This window comes from Salvelinus namaycush, chromosome 13 (assembly GCF_016432855.1).
Source record: "Salvelinus namaycush isolate Seneca chromosome 13, SaNama_1.0, whole genome shotgun sequence".
Lineage (NCBI taxonomy): Eukaryota > Metazoa > Chordata > Actinopteri > Salmoniformes > Salmonidae > Salvelinus > Salvelinus namaycush.
This window is the reverse complement of record NC_052319.1, coordinates 27,595,776-27,621,565: the sequence shown is the minus strand read 5'-3', so window position 1 is coordinate 27,621,565 and position 25,790 is coordinate 27,595,776. Positions and strand designations below refer to the sequence as shown.

The window sequence follows — 25,790 nt, the reverse complement described above, 5'->3', positions numbered from 1 at the left end:
TCTCCGTACGTCTGTCAGGTTTCCCTTTCTCTGTGTAACAGGGGTTCAGGTTACTCTCTCACTCTCCCCCTGTAACAGAGGTTAAGGTTACTCTCTCGCTCTCCCCCTGTAACAGAGGTTAAGGTTACTCTCTCGCTCTCCCCCTGTAACAGAGGTTAAGGTTACTCTCTCGCTCTCCCCCTGTAACAGAGGTTAAGGTTACTCTCTCGCTCTCCCCCTGTAACAGAGGTTAAGGTTACTCTCTCGCTCTCCCCCTGTAACAGAGGTTAAGGTTACTCTCTCGCTCTCCCCCTGTAACAGAGGTTAAGGTTACTCTCTCGCTCTCCCCCTGTAACAGAGGTTAAGGTTACTCTCTCGCCCTCCCACTGTAACAGAAGGTTACTGTCTGTAACAGAGGTTAAGGTTACTCTCTCGCCTTCCCACTGTAACAGAAGGTTACTGTCTGTAACAGAGGTTAAAGTTACTCTCTGTAGCACCAGGGTAGGAGCGCTTTAACAAAGCCAGTCGTCAACGACAGCACACTAATCAACACTTGATAAACAGACCAATATTAAAGGGATACTTTGAGATTTCGGCAATGAAGAGTCAGGTAAACCAATGGATACCGGATATGCCTTTGCGTGCAGTTTGAAAGTTGCTAACTAGTGTTAGTGCAATTGCTAACTAGCGTTAGCACAATGTGTGGAAGTCTATAGGTAACTGCTGGCATGCTAGTAGACACCATAGACTCCCAGTCATTGCGCCAATGCTATCCGGGTGTTCATCTGACTGAGGGAATAGAAAATCCAGAAGAATCCCTTTAAAAACAACCACAACAAAACCAGAGAAAAGAGAAGAAAATACACCATTGCTTTCAGTCACGGCATGCAATATGCCCACGCACGCACACAATAATAAGAATAGCTGTTTTTAATAGCGCCCTCTGGGTAATGATGGGGGTACAGCCCTATAAGGGACAGGATCCACGGTACGAGGAGGCTAGATTGGGGGTTTGGCAGGTACGCTGCACATCACTGAGAAGTGATGGGAATCTTCATAGGGTTTAGTTTAACAGGTAGTGCTCACTATGTAGCAGGCTTCACAGATATACTGTACAGTAAGCAGTGTTGGGGAGAGGTAAGGAGGGAGGGGAGGTAGGAGAGGTGCAGTCAGCCTAAGCGTGCTCCAGGAGCCACTGGAAGAGGGGAGTGTGGTGGGATGCTCTCCCCGCCTCTCTGGGTTCAGACTGGGGTGGGGTGTGGGTTTGGGTCTCCTCACAGTAACGCAGCAGGGCTTGGAGCAGCTCTCCCACCTTCCACTCCCTCTCCTTCAGCCTCTGGACCACCGCAGGCAGCTGGAAGGGCAGACATAACACAGCTCAGCAAGCAGTAACTAATACACACCGCAGTAAAGACTGAGGTACCACTGTGTGTGTGCGTAATCCTTTGGTCGTGGGTTAAGGTTACTCACCTGCTGCAGCCCCCTGCTGCCACTAGGACTCAGCTGAACCATGGGCAGGTCAGCCATGGAGGCCGCTGCCCACTGCAGCATGCTCCTGAGCTGGGGGTCAAAGGTCATGTGCTGTGGGTCAGTAGTCATCTCCCTGAGCTCAGAATTTACCACCAGGAGGTGCCTGTAAGCCTGAGCCTGGCCCACACGCACTGAACCTGAAGGGGGAGAGAAGAGATATCAGCTTCCTCCCACTCCTGTCTCTGTCTGACAGTCGTCCCTATAGTACAGTAATATATCATCCAACCAGCTCTCCCTGTATTTCCTCTGGGCCAAGCCTGTTTCCCACGCTCCCTCCCCCACTTAGCTGGCTGAGCCTGGGTCTGACACAGCCTGGAGCCTTAACCCCTCAGTCCACTGGGGAATCTGGTCTGACAGGCAGAGACCTCAGGCAGAGACCTCAGGCAGAATAGATGAATGAGTGGCAGTGTGGCTGAATGTGTGGGCGGTGGGTGAATTCCCCTCCTAGCAGCACAGACACACACACATCGCCAAGTCTCCTAGTCTAACCACTCTTAATCTATAGCAGGGAACTACGTATTACCACACAGGACTTAGAAGGACAGGGATATGTCTTCATGCTGCTCAGGTGCATGCTGAGGTGGTTCTGTTTGTAGTGTGGCTGTGCAACATGGTAAGGTATGTACTGTTTGTAGCTGATAGGGACCAAGTTACTATCAAATGCTTCATGTAGAAATTACTAAGAGAATATAAAGCAGCCTATTTGCCATCGATATCCGGTGCAGTTAATGATAGAAGTAACTATGTCATACCGCAGGATTCATCCTTGGTCTCGATCTCCTTGTCCTCAGTGCCTTCGCTGTGGAGTGAGAAATATTACACTGGTAAGAGAACTGACCAGCACAGGACCATTGTAGACACAGAGAAAAGAGAGGGAGAGAAAGAGCGTGCAGAGAGAGAGAGGAGAGAGAGAGAGGAAGAAGAGTGAAAGAGCAGATAGGAGAGAAGAGAGGAAGACGAGTGAGAGAGAGAGCAGATAGGAGAGAGAGAGGGAGAGCGAGCAGGCAGACTCTGGAGCCACACAGCATGCAAGAGGATACTGCGAGACAGACCACAGCTCCCAACATGCAACTTGGCACATAGCAAATCTGAATTCCATATAGGTTATAGTGCACTACTTCTGTCTGCAGTCCTATCTATTACTTAGGACACTACATTAGTGAACTCGACCTGGGACACTACATTAGTGAACTCGAACTGGGACACTACATTAGTGAACTCGACCTGGGACACTACATTAGTGAACTCGACCTGGGACACTACATTAGTGAACTCGACCTGGGACACTACATTAGTGAACTCGAACTGGGACACTACATTAGTGAACTCGACCTGGGACACTACATTAGTGAACTCGACCTGGGACACTACATTAGTGAACTCGACCTGGGACACTACATTAGTGAACTCGACCTGGGACATTACATTAGTGAACTCGACCTGGGACATTACATTAGTGAACTCGACCTGGGACATTACATTAGTGAACTCGACCTGGGACATTACATTAGTGAACTCGACCTGGGACACTACATTAGTGAACTCGACCTGGGACATTACATTAGTGAACTAGACCTGGGTGATAATGACAAAAATCCATATCGCGATAAATTGCCTGAATTAATGCGCTAACGATAAATAGAACAATAAGTTTATAACAGTAATGTGCATGACTGTTTGTTTTAATGATCCTTTAAAACTACTACTACTAGTTTGATGGTTGTAGCCATCAATTGTCCCGTTAACAATCACCATATTAGCAAACTTATTTAATTTCAAACTTCACATTTCTCTAGTATAGGCTACTTCTCGTAATGAACAATATCAGCATAATCCCTGCGATAAATGATTGGTATGGTCGGTGTCGATAATTTGATTTATCATCAGCAACTCCCAGCATGCTCATCTCTCCCAGTCCCCTGACTTTAGCTCTCCCCAACTGCCCCTTAGTGGAAAGTCAGAGCTTCTCTCATAGTCCTACATTCCTACCATAGTGAGTATTCACTCTTCACTATGCTTAACCATTAGCAGGAGATTAAATGTAATGTCTAAGGACTTATAAAATCATACTTTCCATATCTCTACTGTACATACACTACCAGTCAAAAGTTTTAGAACACCTACTCATTCAAGGGCTTTTCTTTATTTTCACATTGTAGAATAATAGTGAAGACATCAAAACTATGAAATAACACATATGGAATCATGTTGTAACCCAAAAAGTGTTATACAAATCAAAATATATTTAAGATTCTTCAAATAGCTACCCTTTGCCTTGACAGCTTTGCACACGCTTGGCATTCTCTCAACCAGCTTCACCTGGAATGCTTTTCCAACAGTCTTGAAGGAGTTCCCACATATGCTGAGCACTTGTTGGCTGCTTTTCCTTCACTCTGCGGTCCGACTCATCCCAAACCATCTCAATTGGGTTGAGGTACAGGGATTGTGGACGCCAGGTCATCTGATGCTGCACTCCATCACTCTCCTTGGTCAAATAGCGCTTACACAGCCTGGAGGTGTGTTGGGTCATTGTCCTGTTGGAAAACAAATGATAGTCCCACTAAGCACAAACCAGATGGGATTGCGTATCGCTGCAGAATGCTGTGATAGCAATGCTGGTTAAGTGTGCCTTGAATTCTAAATGAATCACAGTGCCGCCAGCCAAGCACCCCCACATCATAACACCTCCATGCTTTACGGTGGGAAATACACATGCAGAGATCATCCGTTCACCCACATAAGGACATGGGGTTAGAACCATAAATCTCCAATTTGGACCAGACCAAAGGACAAATTTCCACCGGTCTAATGTCCATTGCTCGTGTTTCATGGCCCAAGCAAGTCTCTTCTTTATATTGGTGTCCTTTAGTAGTGGTTTCTTCGCAGCAATTCAACCAATAAGGCCTGATTCACACGGTCTCCTCTGAACAGTTGATGTTGAGATGTGTCTGTTACTTGAACTCTGAAGCATTTATTTGGGCTGCAATATCAGAGGCTGGTAACTCTAATGAACTTATCGTCTGCAGCAGAGGGAGATAACTCTGGGTTTTCCTTTCCTGTGGCGGTCCTCATGAGGACAGTTTCATCATAGCGCTTGATGGATTTTGCGACTGCACTTGAATCTTCCAAAGTTCTTGAAATTTTCCGTATTGACCGACCTTCATGTCTTAAAGTAGTGATGGACTGTCGTTTCTCTTTGCTTATTTGAGTTCTTCTTGCTATAATATAGACTTGATCTTTTACCAAATAGGACTATCTTCTGTATACCACCCCTACCTTGTATACCACCCCTACAAGTGATTGGCTCAAATGCATTATGAATGAAAGAAATTCCACAAATTCACTTTTAAACAAGGCACACCTGTTAATTGAAATGCATTCCAGGTGACTACCTCATGAAACTGGTTGTGAGAATGCTAAGAGTGTGCAAAGCTGTCATGGCAAAAGGTGGCTATTTGAAGAATCTGAAATATAAAATATATTTTGATATGTTTATCACTTTTTTGGTTACTACATGATTCCATATGTGTTATTTCAGTGTTGATGTCTTCACTATTATTCTACAGTGTAGAAAAAAAGTAAAAATAAAGAAAAACCCTTGAACGAGTAGGTGTTCTAAAACTTTTGACCGGTAGTGTATACATAATGCAAATATTTACAGTGTGATGTGCCAAGCGGTAAACTTGTAGAAATAAAATCTACAGTTGTACATTTATTTACAGATCCCAGGGCAAGAGACAACAGATTCCATTAAACTTGGATCATTAACCTCTCCCATTGTCTAGCCTATACTGTATATATATATGACTTTCCTCCTGGAGTAGGGTGGGCTTTCTCATTGTACTGTCTACTGGCTAGATATCCCTTACCGCAGGACTAGGGTGGGAGGTCTAAATGAGTCTTTTGTCATCAGTTTGCACTAGTTGAGGAGAGTCTGAGGAGAGCTCTGGTCAGGGTGCCTGCTTCTCACTCAGACATGCAGCATGCAGACAGAGGAACCAGCTTCAGCCCTTCCCACAGCTACTTCAGGACACATGCAGTAGGCTTACGCATACACACACGTAAACACACACGTACAATGGCAAGAAAAAGTATGTGAACCCTTTGGAAATACCTGGATTTCTGCATAAATTGGTCATAAAATTGGATCTGATCATCTAGGTCACAACAATAGACAGACACGGTCTGCTTAAACTAATAACACAAACAATTATACGTTTTCATGTCTTTATTGAACACACCGCATAAACATTCACAGTGCAGGGTGGGGAAAGTATGTGATTGGATTTAATAACTGGTTGACCCTCCTTTGGCAGCAACAACCTCAACCAAACGTTTTCTGTAGTTGCGGATCAGACCTGCACAACGGTCAGGAGGAATTTTGGACCATTCATCTTTACAAAACGGTTTCAGTTCAGCAATATTCTTGATGTCTGTTGTGAACTGCTCTCGAGGTCATGCCACAGCATTTTAAAATCGGGTTGAGGTCAGGACTCTGACTGGGCCACTGCAGAAGGCGTATTTTCTTCTGTTGAAGCCATTATGTTGTTGATTTACTCCTGTGTTTTGGGTCGTTGTCCTGTTGCATCCCCCAACTTCTGTCGAGCCTCAATTGGTGGACAGATAGCCTTACAGTCTCCTACAAAATGTCTTGATAAACTTGGGAATTCGTTTTTCTGTCGATGATAGCAAGCTGTCCAGGCCCTGAGGCAGCAAAGCAGCCACAAACCATGATGCTCGCTCCACCATATTTTACAGTTGGGATGAGGTTGATGTGCTGTGCCTTTTTTCCCTCTCCAAACATAGTGTTGTGTGTTCCTTCCAAACAACTCAACTGTAGTTTCATCTGTCCACAGACTATTTTGCCAGAAGCGCTGTGGAACATCCAGGTGCACTTTTGCAAACTTCAGACATGCAGCAATGTTTTTTTTGGACAGCAGTGGCTTCTTCTGTGGTGTCCTCCCATGAACACCATTCTTGTTTAGTGTTTAACGTAACGTAAACTCATCAACAGAGATGTTAGCATGTACCAGAGATTTCTGTAAGTCTTTAGCTGACACTCTAGGATTCTTCATAACCTCATTGAGCATTTTGCACTGTGCTCTTGCAGTCATCTTTGCAAGACGGCCACTCCTAGGGAGAGTAGCAACAGTGCTGAACTTTCTTCATTTATAGACAACTTGTCTTACCGTGGACTGATGAACAACAAGGCTTTTAGAGATACTTTTGTAACCCTTTCCAGCTTTATGTAAGTCAACAATTCTTAATCTCAGGTCTTCTGAGATCTCTTTTGTTCAAGGCATGGTTCACATCAGGCAATGCTTCTTGTGAATAGCACACTCACATTTTGTGAGTGTTTTTTATAGGGCAAGGCAGCTCTAACCAACATCTCCAATCTCGTCTCATTGATTGGACTCCAGGTTAGCTGACCCCTGACTCCAATTAGCTTTTGGAGAAGTCATTAGCCTAGGAGTTCACATACTTTTTCCAACCTACACTGTGAAAGTTTAAATTATGTATTCAATATAGACAAGAAAAATACAATAATTTGTGTGTTATTAGTTTAAGCACACCATGTTTGTCTATTGTTGTGACTTAGATGAAGATCAGATCAAATTTAATGATCAATTTATGCAGAAATCCAGGTAATTCCAAAGGGTTCACATACTTTTTCTTGCCACTGTACACACACAGATTACATTGACTAGGCTAATTCCACAAAGACATGCTCTATCCTCTATGGTTATCTAGAGGGATCTGTAGAGGGTAGAAGCCGTTGTCTCATACACAGTCACATTCTACAGCTTTGCTGATCACAGCTCTGACATCATGCAGTGATTAGGGGCGTAAGCAGAAGTTGGCCCTAACTACTGAGACAGGGCCAGATGATGTAATGGCAAAGGTTAGGATATGTGGATAGGATCTGATCCTAGATCTGGAGCTATAAAGAGACTAGCGGTTAGAATTAGCACTGTTAGCTGTATGTACGGACCGACCTGTCGGAGGGAGAGAAGGACAGGTGCTCTTCATACACCTCTCCCTCTAACCCCAGGCTGCTCCAACTACTGCTGTTCCCATTGCTGCAAGAGACAAGACCATTGCTCAACACTGGCAGCTAACACTGGGCACACACAAACACACAGTTTGAGGCGTTGGAAACACAAAGGTCTTCCTAAGCATGTCTGTCTTACCTGGCAAAAACAACTGATCCATTATTAATGTTGTCCATATAAATGTGAGGCTTGGTATAGGCTTGGTCCTGAAAGAACTTTCAATCAAACAACAACTGATGACTGCTAATGATGTGAGATCACTGCATTCTCCACCAGGACATCCATCACAACACACTGTATCACTGTAATTAGTCTCCATTATCAGGCTGGCTGGTACCTGCTCTGGTATGTAGAGAATGATGTGGCAATCTAAAAATAACTCCATCTAGTCAATTAGCTCATTAATGACCCAGCTAAAATAGAAGTGTCTCTGGAGCTGTGGTTTGTGAGAGTGGTATGCTGAAAGGTCGTTAAAAGTTTCAATACTTTTCAAATGGAGCCGTTCCTTTCCTGGGTTATTTTGTTTATTTGTTGACAAATGGGAGATGGTTGGATACGTCTTTTGAAGGGAGAGAGGCTAATGAATTACACATGGATGGACCTTGTTCCTGTGGAAAGGGCCTGGGGCAGAGAACGAGACAGGCTGCTACAGACACATCCGGTAGAAAATATTATGATACCTTCACTAGGCTGTTGGCCAAAGTAACTAGCTGCTCTCCTCACACATTCTCCTTTTCACTATCTGGGGAGAGAAGTGTACATGTGTACTGGGTCTGTTCCATAGAGATAGCAGGCTGAGACTTGGAATGTCAAGAAGTCTACTCCTACCCTGAGACTATAGACTGGTGAGACCACGTCACTCTCAGAGCATTACACCAGATTCACACCAACAGACCAGTGTGTGTCTATCAGAAATGAAAAGCCAGTTCTCTTAAAAAGCTAGACATTATCCTTATGCAGTTACTCAAACAATCTCAGCAGAACTCGGCATTTAACAGCCATTTAAAATCTATAACATTGACACGAGGAGAGACTATATTTGCTCAAATCAGAGTTAATCGTTTCATGGCAGGGGAAGGTACTAGAGCCCTCAAACTCATCTCTGGACCTCAGAGCCAGTTCCATTGCGTTTTTTTAATCGTTCTCCTCTAACCAGGGACTGATTTAGACCTGGTAAGAGTGTAATAGCGCTATTCTAGAGGTTCCCAAATGATACATTCTGCTGTCAGTGACCTAGTGACTTCACATCCTCCAGAGGCCTGCTAATGTCAGCCTGACAGGCAACATGGAGGAACCGGTCTTGTACCGATCTCAACTCAGTCTCACAGGATCAAACCAGCTAATCACTAAATCACCACAGTCACCTTAAAACGACATGGGAAACACCATTTGACCTCTCGACTGAAAAATACATCTATTTCTCATGGGCAGTGTAGCCAAAACGGTGATGACTGACTTCCATTCATTAGTTTCAGCATTCATTTAAGTCTAGGCTGAATGCCACAACAATAGTCGAAAGCTCTACTACTCATATCAATCCATCTGTGGACATTGAACATGGGTTAGAGTCATTCGCTGGTGTGAGAGAGACAACAGTGCTCAAAGACAATAGAGAAGTGTTTCAAGAGGTGAATCATTAGTCAGCTAATCTAGACTAGAGACATTTAATTTAGCCTTCAGAGAAACTAAAAGAATAGAGCAGAATAGTTTGAGACTACATGATGTTCGGTGTGTTCTCTACCTGTCGCTGAGGTGCAGGAAGCTGCTGGTCTCGTCAGGGTGTTCGTCCTCGAAGCTGAGGCGGGACCAGCTGCCTAGGCTGTCGTCTCCCACACTCAGACTGAGCTGCTGGGACACCGAGGACTCTGTGGCCTCCCTGCCTGGGAAACTACCACAGGGACAGGGGAGGGAACCAGACACAGTAATAAAGAATTTTTATACATAGAAATACAAATTGGTAACAGTATCAACATAGGGACTCAGAGAATAGTTAGTTATCAAGATGGTGAACCCCTTCTTGGCTCCTTTACTATGGTTGCGTAATCTGGTCAAATATGGAAATAAAAAATGTTTGGACTCACTCTACAATGAAATGCCCAATATGGTGCGTCACAAGAACTTGCCTTACCTATTACTAACCATTGCAGTTAACCCATGTGAACAGTCATGGAAACTTACAGGAATTGTCTCCGCATGTGGTTGTACTCTGCAACATCAGTGCTAGTCACAGAGTGGTGGTGTTGTGTCTTAAATTTAAAAAGGAGAGCCACACACTCTAGGAGCTCAGATGCAATAATTTAACCTAATAACCAACGTTGACAGACAAGCTGTCTTCATCAGGGTATAATGACAAACACTGCGGGTCACTAGTTTATATACTTTGAAAGGACACACAGGTGTCTGTAATCATGGCTGGGAGTGGCTTGATTTACAGATATAAATAGAACATATAAAAAGCATGAATGGATAACCTACGATCATAGATACAATTTGGCTACATAGGCCTATAAACATTTACAATGAATAAGAAAAGCACAATAATCACAAGAATGGCTTCAGATCAAAGTCTACGTTGAGACTGAAGTGAGCAAGGGTCTGTAAATTAAACATCCAGGCAGCCTCTCGTTTTAACAATAAATTGTCAAGGTCACCCCCTCTCCTAGACAGGGTGACGCGTTCGATGCTGAAATAGCGAAGGTTTGCTTCCAAAAAGTGGGCCGCAACAGGGTACGTCGAGTTTTTGCACCTAATGGTGCTACGATGCACCGAGATTCATACTTTTAATTCGCGCTTCGTTTTACCCAAATCATGTTTACCACAAGAACACGTTACAGTGGCAACAAAAAGTATGTGACCCTTTAGAATGACCTGGATTTCTGCATGAATTAGTCATAAAATTGGATCTGATCTTTATCTAAGTCACAACAACAGACAGACACGGTCTGCTTAAACTAATAACACACAAACAATTATACGTTTTCATGTCTTTATTGAACACACCGCATAAACATTCACAGTGCAGGGTGGGGAAAGTATGTGATTGGATTTAATAACTGGTTGACCCTCCTTTGGCAGCAACAACCTCAACCAAACGTTTTCTGTAGTTGCGGATCAGACCTGCACAACGGTCAGGAGGAATTTTGGACCATTCATCTTTACAAAACGGTTTCAGTTCAGCAATATTCTTGATGTCTGTTGTGAACTGCTCTCGAGGTCATGCCACAGCATTTTAAAATCGGGTTGAGGTCAGGACTCTGACTGGGCCACTGCAGAAGGCGTATTTTCTTCTGTTGAAGCCATTCTGTTGTTGATTTACTTCTGTGTTTTGGGTCGTTGTCCTGTTGCATCACCCAACTTCTGTCGAGCTTCAATTGGCTGACAGATAGCCTTACATTCTCCTGCAAAATGTCTTGATAAACTTGGGAATTCATTTTTCTGTCGATGATAGCAAGCTGTCCAGGCCCTGAGGCAGCCACAAACCATGATGCTCTCTCCACCATATTTTACAGTTGGGATGAGGTTGATGTGCTGTGCCTTTTTTCCCTCTCCAAACATAGTGTTGTGTGTTCCTTCCAAACAACTCAACTGTAGTTTCATCTGTCCACAGAATATTTTGCCAGAAGCGCTGTGGAACATCCAGGTGCACTTTTGCAAACTTCAGACATGCAGCAATGTTTCTTTTGGACAGCAGTGGTTTCTTCCGTGGTGTCCTCACATGAATACCATTCTTGTTTAGTGTTTAACGTAACGTAAACTCATCAACAGAGATGTTAGCATGTACCAGGGATTTCTGTAAGTCTTTAGCTGACACTCTAGGATTCTTCATAACCTCATTGAGCATTTGCAGGACGGCCACTCCTAGGGAGAGTAGCAACAGTGCTGAACGTTCTCCATTTATAGACAATTTGTCTTACCGTAGACTGATGAACATCAAGGCTTTTAGAGATACTTTTGTAACCCTTTCCAGCTTTATGTAAGTCAACTATTCTTAATCTCAGGTCTTCTGAGATCTCTTTTGTCGAGGCATGGTTCACATCATCATCATCTGCACATCGATCACTCCAGTGTTAATGCTAAATTGTAATTATTTCGCCACTATGGCCTATTTATTGCCTTACCTCCCTAATCTTACTACATTTACACACACTGTATATAGTTTTTTATATTGTGTTATTGACTGTACGTTTGTTTATGTGTAACTCTGTTGTTTTTGTCGCACTGCTTTGCTTTATCTTGGCCAGGTCGCAGTGGTAAATGAGAACTTGTTCTCAACTGGCCTACCTGGTTAAATAAAGGTGAAATAAAATAAATAAACAAACATCAGGCAATGTTTCTTGTGAATAGCAAACTCAAATTGTGAGTTTGTTTTATAGGGCAGGGCAACTCTAACCAACATCTCCAATCCCGTCTCATTGATTGGACTATTTTTTACCCCCAAGCCATAAGACTCCTGAACAGGTAATCAAATGGCTACCCAGACTATTTGCATTGTGTGCACCCCCCACCTCTCTTTTTACGCTGCTGCTACTCTCTGTTTATCATATATGCATAGTCACTTTAACTATACATTCATGTATATACTACCTCAATTGGGCCGACCAACCAGTGCACCCGCACAGTGGCTAACCGGGCTATCTGCATTGTGTCCCACCCACCACCCGCCAACCCCTCTTTTACACTACTGCTACTCTCTGTTCATCATATATGCAGTCACTTTAACTATATCTACATGTACATACTACCTCAATCAACCTGACTAACCGGTGTCTGTATGTAGCCTCACTACTTTTATAGCCTCGCCACTTTTATAGCCTCGCTACTGTATATAGCCTGTCTTTTTACTGTTGTTTTATTTCTTTACCTACCTATTGTTCAACTAATACCTTTTTTTGCACTATTGGTTAGAGCCTGTAAGTAAGCATTTCACTGTAAGGTCCACACCTGTTGTATTCAGCGCACGTGACAAATACACTTTGATTTGATGTTAGCTGACTCCAATTAGCTTTTGGAAAAGTCCTTAGCCTAGAGGTTTACACACTTTTTCCAACCTACACTGTGAATGTTTAAATTGTATCTTCAATAGACAAGAAAAATACAATAATGTGTGTTATTAGTTTAAACACACCGTGTTTGTCTATTGTTGTGACTAAGCTGAAGATCAGATCAAATTGTATGACTAATTTATGCAGAAATCCAGGTAATTCCAAAGGGTTCACATACTTTTTCTTGCAACTGTATAAGATAAATAACTGCCTTAGTGGAGCATGTGATAACGCCTTTGATATGGATCGGTTTCCCTGTTTGAGGGTGTTTGAAGGATCTACATTTGTAAGTGCCATTGCATTGAGCACAGCCATTACACGTGTAGTTTCCAGCCGGTAGAGGCGCAAATAGACATTGTTCAGGAATATCTTGGGGTGGTAAATCAGAGTGTACCAATTGGTCTCTGAGATTTCTGCCCCACGAGAATACGATCAAGGGAGGGTCTGAAAACACATTCCCGATACTGTCATCGGATCTTAGAATGTGCCGTTTGTGAACGATTCCCTTAATTTGTTCAGAACACTTTGAATAGCGGGTAGTAAGAACGCAAGAATGCTTATTTTGCGAGACTGTCCTTGAAAGAGATGTCTCGATTTGTTTTGGATTTTTCTCAATGACAGTATTAATCTGACAATTTTTGTACCACTTCTCCTTGAATTTTCTTTGCATCTCAGTCATATTTCTGTCGAAATCTGATAGTTTTTTGTAAATTCTTTTGATTGGACAGAATTGTCTGTAGGGCAAACTGTTTTTCAAGGGAAGCGGGTGACAGCTATCAGCCCTCAACAAACTGTTACGATCAGTAGGTTTCCTGTAAAGATCAGTGTATAGAACATTATCCTCACACAAAATCAGAAGATCAAGAAAACTGATTTGACGTGTGTCAGATTGCATAGTAAATCTCAGGTGCTCAGAACAGGAGTTAAGAAAAGCATGGAACGCCTGGAGCTGTTTTGCATCACCCCTCCATAGAACAAAAATATCATCAATATACCATTTCCAAATAATGATGTTAGGCAAGAAAACATTTTTGAGAGGACTAAGAATTGACTGTTTCTCCATGTAACCCACATACAAATTAGCATAGTTAGGAGCCATGGGGGATCCCATAGCAGTACCCTTTGTCTGAAAAAAGAAATCCTTTAGGAACATGAAGTAGTTGTGTGTGAGTACTATTTCAGCCAATGTTATAATGCATGCACTGGAAGGTAGTTATGTTCCATGGTTTCAATACCGGTGTTGTCTTACAGACGTTGTCACAGTGTACCTGAGGTTGGTGGTCTGGCGTGTGTTGGATAGTGCTGACGTCATGATCTCGGCGGTCAGGCTCTCGGCGAAGCTGTACCCGTCGTGTCCGATCCCGCTGTCGGCGTTCAGGCTGGTGTTGCTCAGCTCGCGCTTGGCCCCCTCCATCGCCGTAGTGACCATCTCCTCTGCGAACACGGCCCTGCGGTCCAGATTGATGTGGATCTCAGGGATCTCCAGGTTGCACACCCCCACATCCCCTTCCAGCCTCCTCCTCCTCCTCTGGCCTGCTCCTCCCCCGAGGAGGTGCTGCCTGTTGGGCCGTGAGCAGAACAGACACTCCCTGACCTGGAATAACAAACAACATGCATACTCAAAGACTGTACCTTAAACAAAAAATGGTGGGTGCTAGATCCTCATAAGTAATCCATAGAAAAAACAGAGACTTCCTGACCTGGCAGTATCGGCAGGTTGTTTCCCCTAGTGCAGAGCCCACTGCTCGCCTCTCAGAGTGGAGGTGTCTGTATGGACCCTGCTGGGCTGGGTTTCCTGCCGAGGCCAGGCCCATCTCCAACGTGTCATCCACTATGTTCCTGGCATAGTGCTCCAGGACCTGCAGAGACAAACGCTGGGAATTAGAGCAAGCTGATGTGATGCTACAATGCAATGATGATAGAATGAATCAGACTTCTTAATTCAATGTCTCCATGTTAACAGTATCTTTCCCTACTCAAATACAAATATTAAACAAACCAAACTAACCTCCATGACTCCACTGCTGTAGCCGCCGTCGTACAGGCTGCCTGTGCTGTGGTACTGCCTGCTATTCCCCTCCTTGGACAGCAGGGGGCATGAGAAGGAGTTCCTGATCAGGCTGTCTGCTATGTCCTCCAGCTTGGACTTCTTATACAGACACGAGTCAGTCCGGGACTTGGGTAGTCGGACCGACGGCACACAGAGATTGCGTGTGACGTCACAGGTGATGTTGCACGCCAACGACTCTGCGAAGTTCACCAGCTCCATATACTCCCTCTGGCTCCCATCGTCAATGTCTCTGGAAGGAGATCCCACTCTCCCTGCTTCGTCCCTGGGTACAGATGGCTCGGCATTGAGTCCCCTGCAGCCATTCTGCTGGAGCCTCCTGGAGGAGTGGTGCCTGGAGGAGGGTGGTCTCTTCTTCATGTTGCGGGCAGCATGGGCCAGGCCCAGTTTGATGGAGCGGTAGGCCAGACGGCTGGCATACTGATCCAGGACCAGCTCCCTGCTGCCTCCCTCTTTCTTTAGCACCCTGATGAGATAGCCAGCGTACTCATCTGTCACACTCTCACAGCTGGGGTAGTCAGAGGATAGGCCAGAGCTGGGGGTAGAGGTGGATGGGTGGAGGACAGACGAGAGGAGGTCACTGGACCACTGTTCAGCCAGACGACCCACCCCGCAGTCCCTGCTGTGTTCACTGGGCTGGGGTTGGTGGTGGTGAGGGCATTCCCCCGACTGCTCCTGGATGCCTTGTGTGAGCGCACTGTGGCGACACTGTCCTGACCACATTATCCTCTTCACGTCGCTGATCACCTCTCCCGCCACCTCGCCAGCGTATATCCACAGCGTGTTCAGGGTCTGCGCTGAGAACTGGGCCATGCTGTCTCTCTCCTCCCTGCCCTTCACCATCCTTCTACCTCCATCCTCCACCCCTCCCAGGGTGTCTATCTCTGTCGCCATGGAGACGATGTGGCACGCCAGGCGCTCTGCGTAATGGAGTGCTCCCTTGTCGGCCATCTTGTGTCCTCCATCCAAGAAGTTGAGCTCTGGCTGCATACGGCTTCCTGTCTCAGTTACAGAGTTAACCCCTTCTACTCCACTCTCTTCCTCCTCCTCCTCGTTCCCGTCAGCCTCCTCAGACAGAGACCTCATCAGTTTGAGCATGAAGTCAGCCTTGTCTGTCTCAGAGGTGGATTCTTTGGGCTCGGGCCCTGGCTGGTAGTGTGGGGTGGGAGGAGGGGTGGCGGTGGAGAACTCCTTGGCCAGCTTCTCTTTCAGCTTCTTGGAGAACTGCTTGATCTGTTTCTCCTGGGACACCACGCTGGGCTGCTGGGGGGTCGAGGGGGGTGTACCAGGGGTCCTGTTGGACTTGTGACCAGGGCTGGGAACCATCTCCTCGCAGGTGGTCATCTTCCTGCCTCCCCAGCCTCCCATCTCCAACCCTGGCACCTCTAGAGTGTTCATCATCACAGGCAGGGTCTCAGCGACTGCTCTGCTGGTCTTGGAGCCTGACTCAAAGTTCACTCCTCCTGGGGTCTGAAAGGGAGGGTGGAGAGAGTAGAGGGAGGTCTGGTCAGTGACACTACCCTCCTGTCCGGATGGAGGTCCCCGACCCACTATGGTCTTAGAAAGGAAGTCGGCACAGTCATCCACCTTCTTCTTCATCTTCGTGGCAGTCATCAGTTCACATGCTTCACTCACTATCATATCCACCATGTTGCCAGAGAAGTTGTGAAAGCGGGTCTTTGACAGCAGGTCAGTTTGTGTGGCAGCAGTAGCATCAGAGGAGGTTGTGGTCACCACTCTGTTCTCTGAGCTGCAGCTCCTCTTGGGGCTGGTCTTACACTGGCAGATCTCCTCTGAGTCGTGGAGGTGGGAGATGGCCTGGCCTGCCTGGGGGACCGGTACACAGCTGGCCATTCCAGACACACAGAACAGCGCCTTCTTCACCGTACAGCCATCCTCGCCTGATGGACCTGGGCCTTCCTCGGCTGGGATAACGTGGAAAGCCTGGTGGCCTGCGGCGGTACTGCAGGTGTGTGTGTCGACAGCGCTGACGTAGCAGATGTTGTCCACAGAGACACTGATGGCTGCCTGGGTACTGAAGGCAACATCAGCCTGGGACAGTTCTATGAAGGCCTCCTGGAGGACAGACTCTGAGAGGTCCGAGGCATAGGAAGACACCACTTCCTCATCGTCGTCCTCCCCCACCCCGAAGGACCAATCGCTGGGGGTGAGGGGGGTGGAGGGATGGGAGAACTGACACACTTCCATCATCCCCTCAAACACCAGCTCCTCTGCCAGGTCAGCGGCAAACTGCGTCACCGTGCTGTTGAACATCTGCTTCTTCACCATCAGGAAGTCTTTCAGAGCCCCTGACACCGCCTCTCCAACCAGGAACCCAGCCAGTCCGTTGATGGCCCGTTCCTTCAGGACGTAGGCGTGGCGCATGCCGATCTCCTGGAAGGCCATCTGGAAGACAGACGAGGTGAGTCTGGCGGCCAGGTGGCAGAGCGTGGTGGTGCAGGAGGTCATTCCCTTCTGCAGGTCTCTTAGGGCGCTGCCCAGACTCATCTCTACCAAGTCTGTGGCAAACCTCTGGATGCCGTCCTTCAGAGACTGGGGCTTCTGCTGCAGCTTGGAGAGAGTCACCGTCTCCTGGATCTCAGACAGCTTCATGACGTGTCCAGACTGGTTCTGGAACTCCTTGTGACAGACACAGCTCAGGTTCTTGTTGTCCTTGAGGTCCACGGGAGACTGGTATCCACACACGGAGCCCAGGATCTCCTTGGACAAACTGCTGGCAAAGTCTGAGTAGGTCTTGTAGAGGGTACAAAGGTCCTGGGGTTTCCGTAGCTCTGACACGTCTCCTACCTCTCCCACGGTCTTCCAGAAGAAATCCAGAGCTCCTCCGTCTCCCAAAGGGCTGAAGGCAGAGGAGCTGACAGGGCTGAAGAGAAGACCTCCACTCTCCTCACAGGAGGTCCGTGCCGGCCGGGGGGAGTCAGGGGATCCGAAGGGAGAGCCAGGGGGAAGGGGGCTTCTGAGCGGGGTGGGTTTCTTCACATTGGCCGGTAGGGTGCGCTGGTCGAAACGGTGGGGGTTCATGGTGGAACAGCTTCGGGACACTTTCTTGGACCCCGACTTGCCAGTACCAGCCTCAGAGTACTTCTTCTTCTGGTCTAGGCCGGTGGGGGAAATGGAGGATGTCGGGTCTAGAGGCAGAGTGAGTGTACAGCTCTCTGAGCTCAGTTCATCTAGATCATCAAACTGGTCAAAGCTGTCGAAGAACTCGCTGACCTCAGAGTCAGAGTCCTCCACCCTGTCTGTTGGCCCCCCAGGGATCTGAGGGATGTCCAGTGTCGCTTTGAGACTCTTCTGGTAGCCAACCTCATCTAGAAAGATGATTGGACTAGGGCTTGAGCCGTCCGATTCCTCTGATTCGCTGACAGGTCGCGTGGGGGAGGGGAGCTGGGCTCTTGGGCTGTAGAGGGTCCACTGGGACTCTGCTCCTCTGGAGTGCTGTACGGTAATGGACACCTCTGGGGGAGACCTGCGATTGGTTAAGGACTTCCTGGGGGCAGAGCTGATTATGATCCTGGAACCTGATAGATCCTTGTTTCTCTTGTGGGCGGGGACAGTCTGGGAGGCCACATCACGCTGGTTTCCATGGAGATAAGAGCCATTGGCTAGGGAAAGAGACGAGGGATAGAGAGCAGTGGTAAACGAGGATGTCTTAATTTTTTAAAAACACGTCAGATTATGCAACAGTAAATGAACACATCAAGCTCTATTGAACATCCCGCTACATAGTTGTGATGAACCTACAGTTGTCCTCCTCCTCCAGGTGTTCCAGAGCGGTGACAAAGTCGTCTTCGATGGACGACACAGACTGGTTGGTGTTATCGTCCTCGGGCTGGCAGGACTCAGCCGTGCCCTTGTGGAGGGCCTGGAGCTCCAGGGCATAGCGGACCCCCGCAGTGTACCGCCCCAGAAGGCCCACCAACACACCAACAATGGCCTGGCTGGGGCTGGGTCTCAGAACACACACCGCCTTCAGCCAGCACTGCTGCTGTGGAGGAGAGAGAAAAGACTCAGTTTGCTGGCTGCCTTGTTGATTCTTACTGCAAAGGGACAATCAGCTCTTTGAGGAATAAAAAACTAGAACACTTGCCACTGGTAAACAGAGTCTGCAGACTGTCGGTGCCTGCCATGTCCGGGAGTGCATCAGACCAAAGCTTTCTAATCATCTGAGTGTTTCTGGATATGTAAACTCACAGGAATTCACACAGGAGTTTTCTATTCTTCTGTCGGTGTCTTACAGAGAGAGAGGGGCTCTACTGGGACAGCCCTGTTATGTCTGCATGTCTGATTGTGGTCTGATGTGTTGTTGTATATGCAGAATAGAACACTCTGCACCACTTCTATCTTGGCCACCGTGGGTAGAGGGGCTGAGTTGTACTGCCTTTCTGTTTATCTGTCTGTCACATGTCTGCATGTCTGTCAGTCACAAACAATGTAACCACAAAGCTGCAGAGCCAGACTGAACACTAGCAGACACAAGGCAAGACAACGTGGCAATCACTGGTGAGAAAACAAGCAGCCACACTATCCCAGAAATCTCTACACCTGGTTCTGGTCAACAGGGTGAAAACACAGAATCTCTCAGACCTTTGCACACAGCCTAAGGAAGGTCCTATGAATCAGCTTGAAAACTACAGTACCAGTCAAAAATGTTGACACCTACTCATTCAAGGGTTTTTCTTTATTTTTACTATTTTCTACATTGTAGAATAATAGTGAAGACATCAACACTATGAAATAACACACATGGAATCATGTAGTAACCAAAAAAGTGTTAAACAAATCAAAATCTATTTTATATATTTGAGATTCTTCAAAGTAGCCACCCTTTGCCTTGATGACAGCTTTGCATATTCTTGGCATTCTCTCAACCAGCTTCATGAGGTAGTCACCTGGAATGCATTTCAATTAACAGGTGTGTCTTGTTAAAAGTTAATTTGTGGAATTTCTTTCCTTCTTAATGCATTTGAGCCAATCAGTTGTGTTGTGACAAGGTAGGGGTGGTATACAGAAGATAGCCCTATTTGGTAAAAGATCAAGTCCATATTATGGCAAGAACAGCTCAAATAAGCTAAGAGAAACGACAGTCCATCATTACTTTAAGACATGAAGGTCAGTTAACGCGGAAGATGTCAAGAACTTTTAAAGTTTCTTCAAGTGCAGTCGCAAAAACCATCAAGAGCTATGATGAAACCACCACAGGAAAGGAAGACCCAGAGTTACCTCTGCTGCAGAGGATAAGTTCAGTAGAGTTAACTGCACCTCAGATTGTAGCCCAAATAAATGCTTCACAGAGTTCAAGTAACAGACACATCTCAACAACTGTTCAGAGGAGACTCTGTGAATCAGGTCTTCATGGTCGAATTGCTGCAAAGAAATCACTACTAAAAGGACACCAATAAGAAGAGACTTGCTTGGGCCAAGAAACATGAGAAATGGACATTAGACTGGTGTAAATCTGTCCTTTGGTCTGATGAGTCCAAATTTGAGATTTTTGGTTCCAACCGCCATGTCTTTGTGAGATGCAGAGTAGGTGAACGGATGATCTCTACATGTGTGGTTCCCACCGTGAAGCATGGAGGTGGCGGTGGGATGGTGCTTTGCTGGTGACACTGTGACGTATTTAGAATTCAAGGCACACTTAACCAGCATGGCTACCACAGCATTCTGCAGTGATACACCATCCCATCTGGTTTGCGCTTAGTGGGAATATCATTTGTTTTTCAACAGGACTGTGACCCAAAGCACACCTAAAGACTGTCTAATGGCTATTTGACCAAGAAGGAGAGTGATGGAGTGCTGCATCAGATTACCTGGCCTCCACAATCACCTGACCTCAACCCAATTGAGATGGTTTGGGACGAGTTAGACCTCAGAGTGAAGGAAAAGCAGCCAACAAGTGTTCAGCATATGTGGGAACTCCTTCAAGACTGTTGGAAAACTATTCCTCAAGAAGCTGGTTGAGAGAAGGCCAAGAGTGTGCAAAGCTGTCTTCAAGGCAAAGGGTGGCTACTTTGAAGAATCTCAAATATATTTTGATTTGTTTAACACTTTTTTGGTTACTACATGATTCCATGTGTTATTTCATAGTGTTGATGTCTTTACTATTATTCTACAATGTAGAAAATAGTAAAAATAATGAAAAACCCTTGAATGAGTAGGTTTGTTCAAACTTTAAGGGTACTGTATATTGAACTCTTATTTACCTGTGAAATACCGTATTTCCTCTGAAGCAGTCTACAGACCTGAGAAACACAGTCTCTCCCCTTTACCTATTAGAAACTTCCTCTCCTGTCATGTTAACCTGAGTAGAAGAGTCCCTCCTGTCGGCTGATCTCCTGCTGTCCTTCAGTAACAGCACCTCTTCGTTTCTCAGGCTGGTGACGTGGAGAGACCTCAGCAGCTCCGCCAGGTCCCCCGGGAGAGAAGACAGGGCCTGGGGACAGGGACAGAACATCACACAAATAACACATTAATAACATCAATTAATAAGACATTAATTGAACTACAGAAGTCAGAGCTGGTGCAGTAACTGTCACCTGTAGAGTTAGATCCTCCCCTTCAGAGTGGCCAGGCAAACACACAAAATGGATCTGAGGGAAGAAAGGGACGTCAGGGAAATTCTGCATATCATGAAGTCATAATCAAAGTGTGGGTGAGAGCTGTGACACATACCTCAGTCAGGCATGGAGTGTCTCTGGTCTGCAGCTCCAATCCCATGCTGCACAGCTCCTTTCTGCTGCTCAGAAGGCTCTTCATACACGGAGTCCCGTCGTCACGCACCACCTACACACAATTAGAGGTTAACTTAGGTTACACACATGAACGGCCTCACACACAGCACCAAGCCATCAAGAATTATATTAAATCAACCAATCGATCAGTCAATCAGAAGATGGCATTCTGACTCAAACCTCTTTCCTGGAGGCTCTGGTCCTGAGAGGAACTCCTCGGATACGGGCACAGGCGTCCATGGCAACGCAGGCTCGGCGTGACGGACTAGCCACTCACCTGTAGAAGGAGAGAAAGAGGAGAGAGAGTTGAGATGACGCCAAATACATTTTGATATCATTCAATTCTGACTTACTAACAAGTCTCAAAGATAAGAATGAAAAACAGTGATGGGGCTATAGGAGGATGGGCTCATTGTAAAGGCTGGAATGGAATTAATGGAACGGTATCAAACATACGGAAACCCCGTTTGACTCCATTCCATTGACATCTGCTCCATGCTTCTATATCTGCATTGCTTGCTGTTTGGGGTTTTAGGCTGGGATTCTGTATAAGCACTCCACTGATGTAAAAAGGGCTTTATAAATAAAATGTTATTTGATGATTGATTCCATTCCAGCCATTATAATGAACCTGCCCTCCAGGGACTCATCCCACCAGCCTCCTCTGCTGTACATAGGTTAGAAAGGACCTGCAGCATGTCTATCTCCACACATAACTGTAATGGGTCAGTAAGGAACAAGATTGACACTGGCCAACATAAGCTTTCTGTATCGCTGCTGCATGCTACTCTGCATCACAGCACAACAGCATGATAAAGCGGGTAGTTCCCACTGCCAGCGTAGTGGGAATAGTGAGATACTGTTAGACGATAAGACTGTTCATCCAATCAACACAAAATAGTGAGATAGGCCTACTGATGGATGACAAGACTCCGTTTTTATCCAGTCTTAACACAAACCATGAGAAACACAGTCATAACAGGAAGTCAGCTGTAGAGGTCAATAGCTTAGATGTACAACAACAGCACAGCCCTCAGTCACCTCAGTAAAATAAAGACTAGTGGAGATTAACTGAACTGAGGCACTGAAACACTCAGATGAAGTGAAATACATTTAGAGATCAGGTTTCTATCAGGTTTCCAGCAGCCTTAGATGTTGGCTTAGTAACTATGTATTCCTGACACCCTCCTTCAGACCCAAGGCCTGCATGGATGATCAAACAACCGTAGAGACAACTGGGGTGTGGACCTAGTCTGAACACTAACCCAGGGAAGACAAAATATTTATAGTGAACGAGGAAGAAAGTTTCCCAAGAAATGTGAGCTGTTCTTTGAGGTGCTGTCCAAAGCAGCTGGTTGAGTATGAGTCTAGACGATTAGTCTCTGACAGGATGACTGTCCTTTATGTATGGGAACCAACCAGCAGAAATAATGGACAGCCCACTTGCTCTCCCCCCAGGCTGTTCTGCTATGCACTGACCCCAATGAACTAGGAAGTCTAACATGTGTCTTATCTCTCGGTTTCTATGTTGTATTTCCTCATGATGACGGTTTGATGATGCTCAGTTCATGTAACCTATAGCATTTTAGTAAAAAATAAATACGACATTTAGGCTTATATTCATATTCAAATCACAGACTGTACCCACGAATGTACTGTTAAGGAGTGTAGGCGAGCCTACTCCTTTAACATCCAAGCTTTGCCACTGGGCTCAGACAGGTTTGTGAATAGACGGTATATGTTTTACATTACCATCTAAGAATGGGCTAACAGTGCACAAGAAGCCAATGCAGAGAACATATCAAACTGTGGGGATATGGCAAAATAGAAACCTACTACTGGTTTAGGGTCTTTGTAAGCAGCTTTGGAGATGTAGCAGCACAATCTGCCATGGCAGGAATTGTGTAAGAGCTAAAATAGGTCAGTCTGAGGTGTTTCAGCATGAAAGTGTGGCTATGTGGGTGAAAGGGGAAGAGGAATGCAGCAGCACACTGGACTGAAACTACAGCCGACAGTATTCAGAGAACCCTTTTCAGTAGACCGTATATGCTACATGACCAAAAGTATGTGGTCACCTGCTCGTCACACATCTCATTCCAAAATCATGGGCATTAATATGGAGTTGGTACCCCCTTCGATGCTATAACAGCCTCCACTCTTCTGTGAAGACTTTCCTCTAGATGTTGGAAAATTGCTGCGGGAACTTCCTTCCATTAAGCCACAAGAACATTAGTGAAGTCGGGCAATTAGCCCTGGCTTGCAGTCAGTGTCCCAATTCATCCCAAAGGTTTTCGATGGGTTTGAGGTCCGGGCTCTGTGCAGACCAGTCAAGTTCTTCCACACCAATCTGTACAAACCCTTTCTGTATGGACCTAGCTTTGTGCATGGGGCATTGTCATGCTGAAACAGGAAAGGGCCTTCCCCAAACTGTTGCCACAAAGTTGGAAGCACAGAATTGTCTAGAACGCCATATGCTGTAGCTTTAAGATTTCCCTTCCCTGGAACTAAAGGGCTTAGCTGAACCATGAAAAACAGCCCCAGACCATTATCCCTCCTCCACCAAAAATTACAGTTGGCACTATGCATTGGTGAAGGTAGCATTCTCCTGGCATCTGCCAAACCCAGATTCGTCCATCAGACTGACAGATGGTGAAGCGTGATTCATCACTCCATAGAACGCTCTTCCAATGCTCCAGAATCCAATGGCGGCAAGTTTTACACCACTCCAGCAGACGCTTGGTAATCTTAGACTTGTGTGCAAGACAGGACAATGATAGATCTGAAAGCACATGCATGCCAAGCTCCTATCGTACAGCTGTTGTTGGTGTAGCTACAATATCATCTGCTGGGCTGATACTAGGAACTGCATTCAATAAAGTCTACTGAAAATAGGGGGTGGTAGCTAGCTACTTTTGCTAGCAATCTTAATTCTTGCTATTGTGTGATGAGGGACGAGCGGGGATTATTTACATGGAAGCTCGATTCAAGATCAGTCTGGGAAAAAATGAGTATTGTGTAGCATTTTCCTAACTACAGATTCACATTGTATGGGGATGTGGTGACAGGCCTACGTGCTATGAAACCACAATCACATAACTAACTGCCATGGCTGACCACAACAAGCAAGCCAGCTGATCAAGCAACGAGCTAGCTAGCTTAATTTACCAGTAGAATTTACTCCCAATTCGTTTGATTAGTAAATAACTTTTAGTTTTATCTAACGTGTCTTTAATCGGTATCTTATTAATTAATAACTGTAGCCACATATCGCTAACTGGCAATCAAGCTTAACGTTGTGGCAGGCCATCACACGAGCAGTGTCGCATTTTCACACAGGATGGAAATTATTTATTTGACGTGACATCCCAATACACAGCTGTAACTGTCACATTTTGAATCAGCGTCGACGCTGCGCAAATCAATAACTTATTTTAGCGAGCTACTTAGTTAGTGTCAACAAGATAGCTTGACTAACGTTAACTGTCAAACACTTTAACTACTAACGCTAGCTAGCGATGGGCCTCGGTCCCATCATCATGTCACATTACACTAACGTTAAAACAGCTGGCTAGCTGGCGTTAACATATAGCTACAAATCATTGCATAACTAGCTACATCCTGAATATACAATAATGTATCGTCATTCAACCTCCCACTCCAGTCCTGTTATTCCCACCGTTTAGCAAGTGTTGAAGCGAGATGATGTTCCAACAAAAGTTAATTCCATGAAAACAAGACTGATTCAGGCAGTAGTAATCAACCACAGCACTAGCCACAATAAGGCTTAGCCACAATAGTGGAATTTGCGGTTTGCCTTCAAAATAAAAGTCCCCCATTGACAGTGATACAAACGGATACAAGTAGTGCCATCATGCTGTATTTGGACAAGATAACGCTAAACAAGGTCATCATTTTGTTATTTAACTTTAACAAAAGACAATAATTGGCTAATTTGACACAAAATGAGAACAAATCTGTTGAAATCACACTGTGGATGTATTAGACTTTTGAATTGCATTAGGGGTACACCTACAGTGAGCTCCGAAAGTATTGGGACAGTGACCTTTTTGGGGGGGGCTCTGTATTCCAACACTTTGGATTTGAAATGATACAATTACTATGCGATTGAAGTGCAGAGTGTCAGCTTTAATTTGAGGGTGTTTTCATCCATATCGGGTGAACTGTTTAGAAATTACAGCACTTTTTGTACATAGTCCCCCATTTTAGGGAACCAAAAGTATTGGGACAAATTCACTTATGTGTATAAAAGTAGTCAAAAGTTTAGTATTTGATCTCATATTCCTAACATGCAATGATTACATCAAGCTTGTGACTCTACAAACATGTTGGAAGCATTTGCTGCTTG

At 45.6% G+C, this 25,790-nt stretch overlaps 1 protein-coding gene across 1 annotated transcript; it reads right to left on the bottom strand.

The window, feature by feature from the left end:
• Nucleotides 1-230: 230 nt before the first annotated feature.
• Nucleotides 231-25,181, bottom strand: LOC120058066 (A-kinase anchor protein 11-like). The gene is made up of 14 exons (XM_039006546.1): nt 25,101-25,181; nt 21,605-21,701; nt 21,366-21,476; nt 21,230-21,283; nt 20,963-21,126; nt 18,435-18,730; nt 14,613-18,295; nt 14,305-14,463; nt 13,873-14,198; nt 9,304-9,450; nt 7,506-7,589; nt 2,262-2,308; nt 1,450-1,646; nt 231-1,333 (listed from the first exon to the last, which is right to left on the bottom strand). Exons 2-14 carry the CDS (start codon nt 21,662-21,664, stop codon nt 1,154-1,156), a joined length of 5,508 nt encoding a protein of 1,835 aa, XP_038862474.1. The 5' UTR covers nt 21,665-21,701; nt 25,101-25,181; the 3' UTR covers nt 231-1,153.
• Nucleotides 25,182-25,790: the final 609 nt, after the last annotated feature.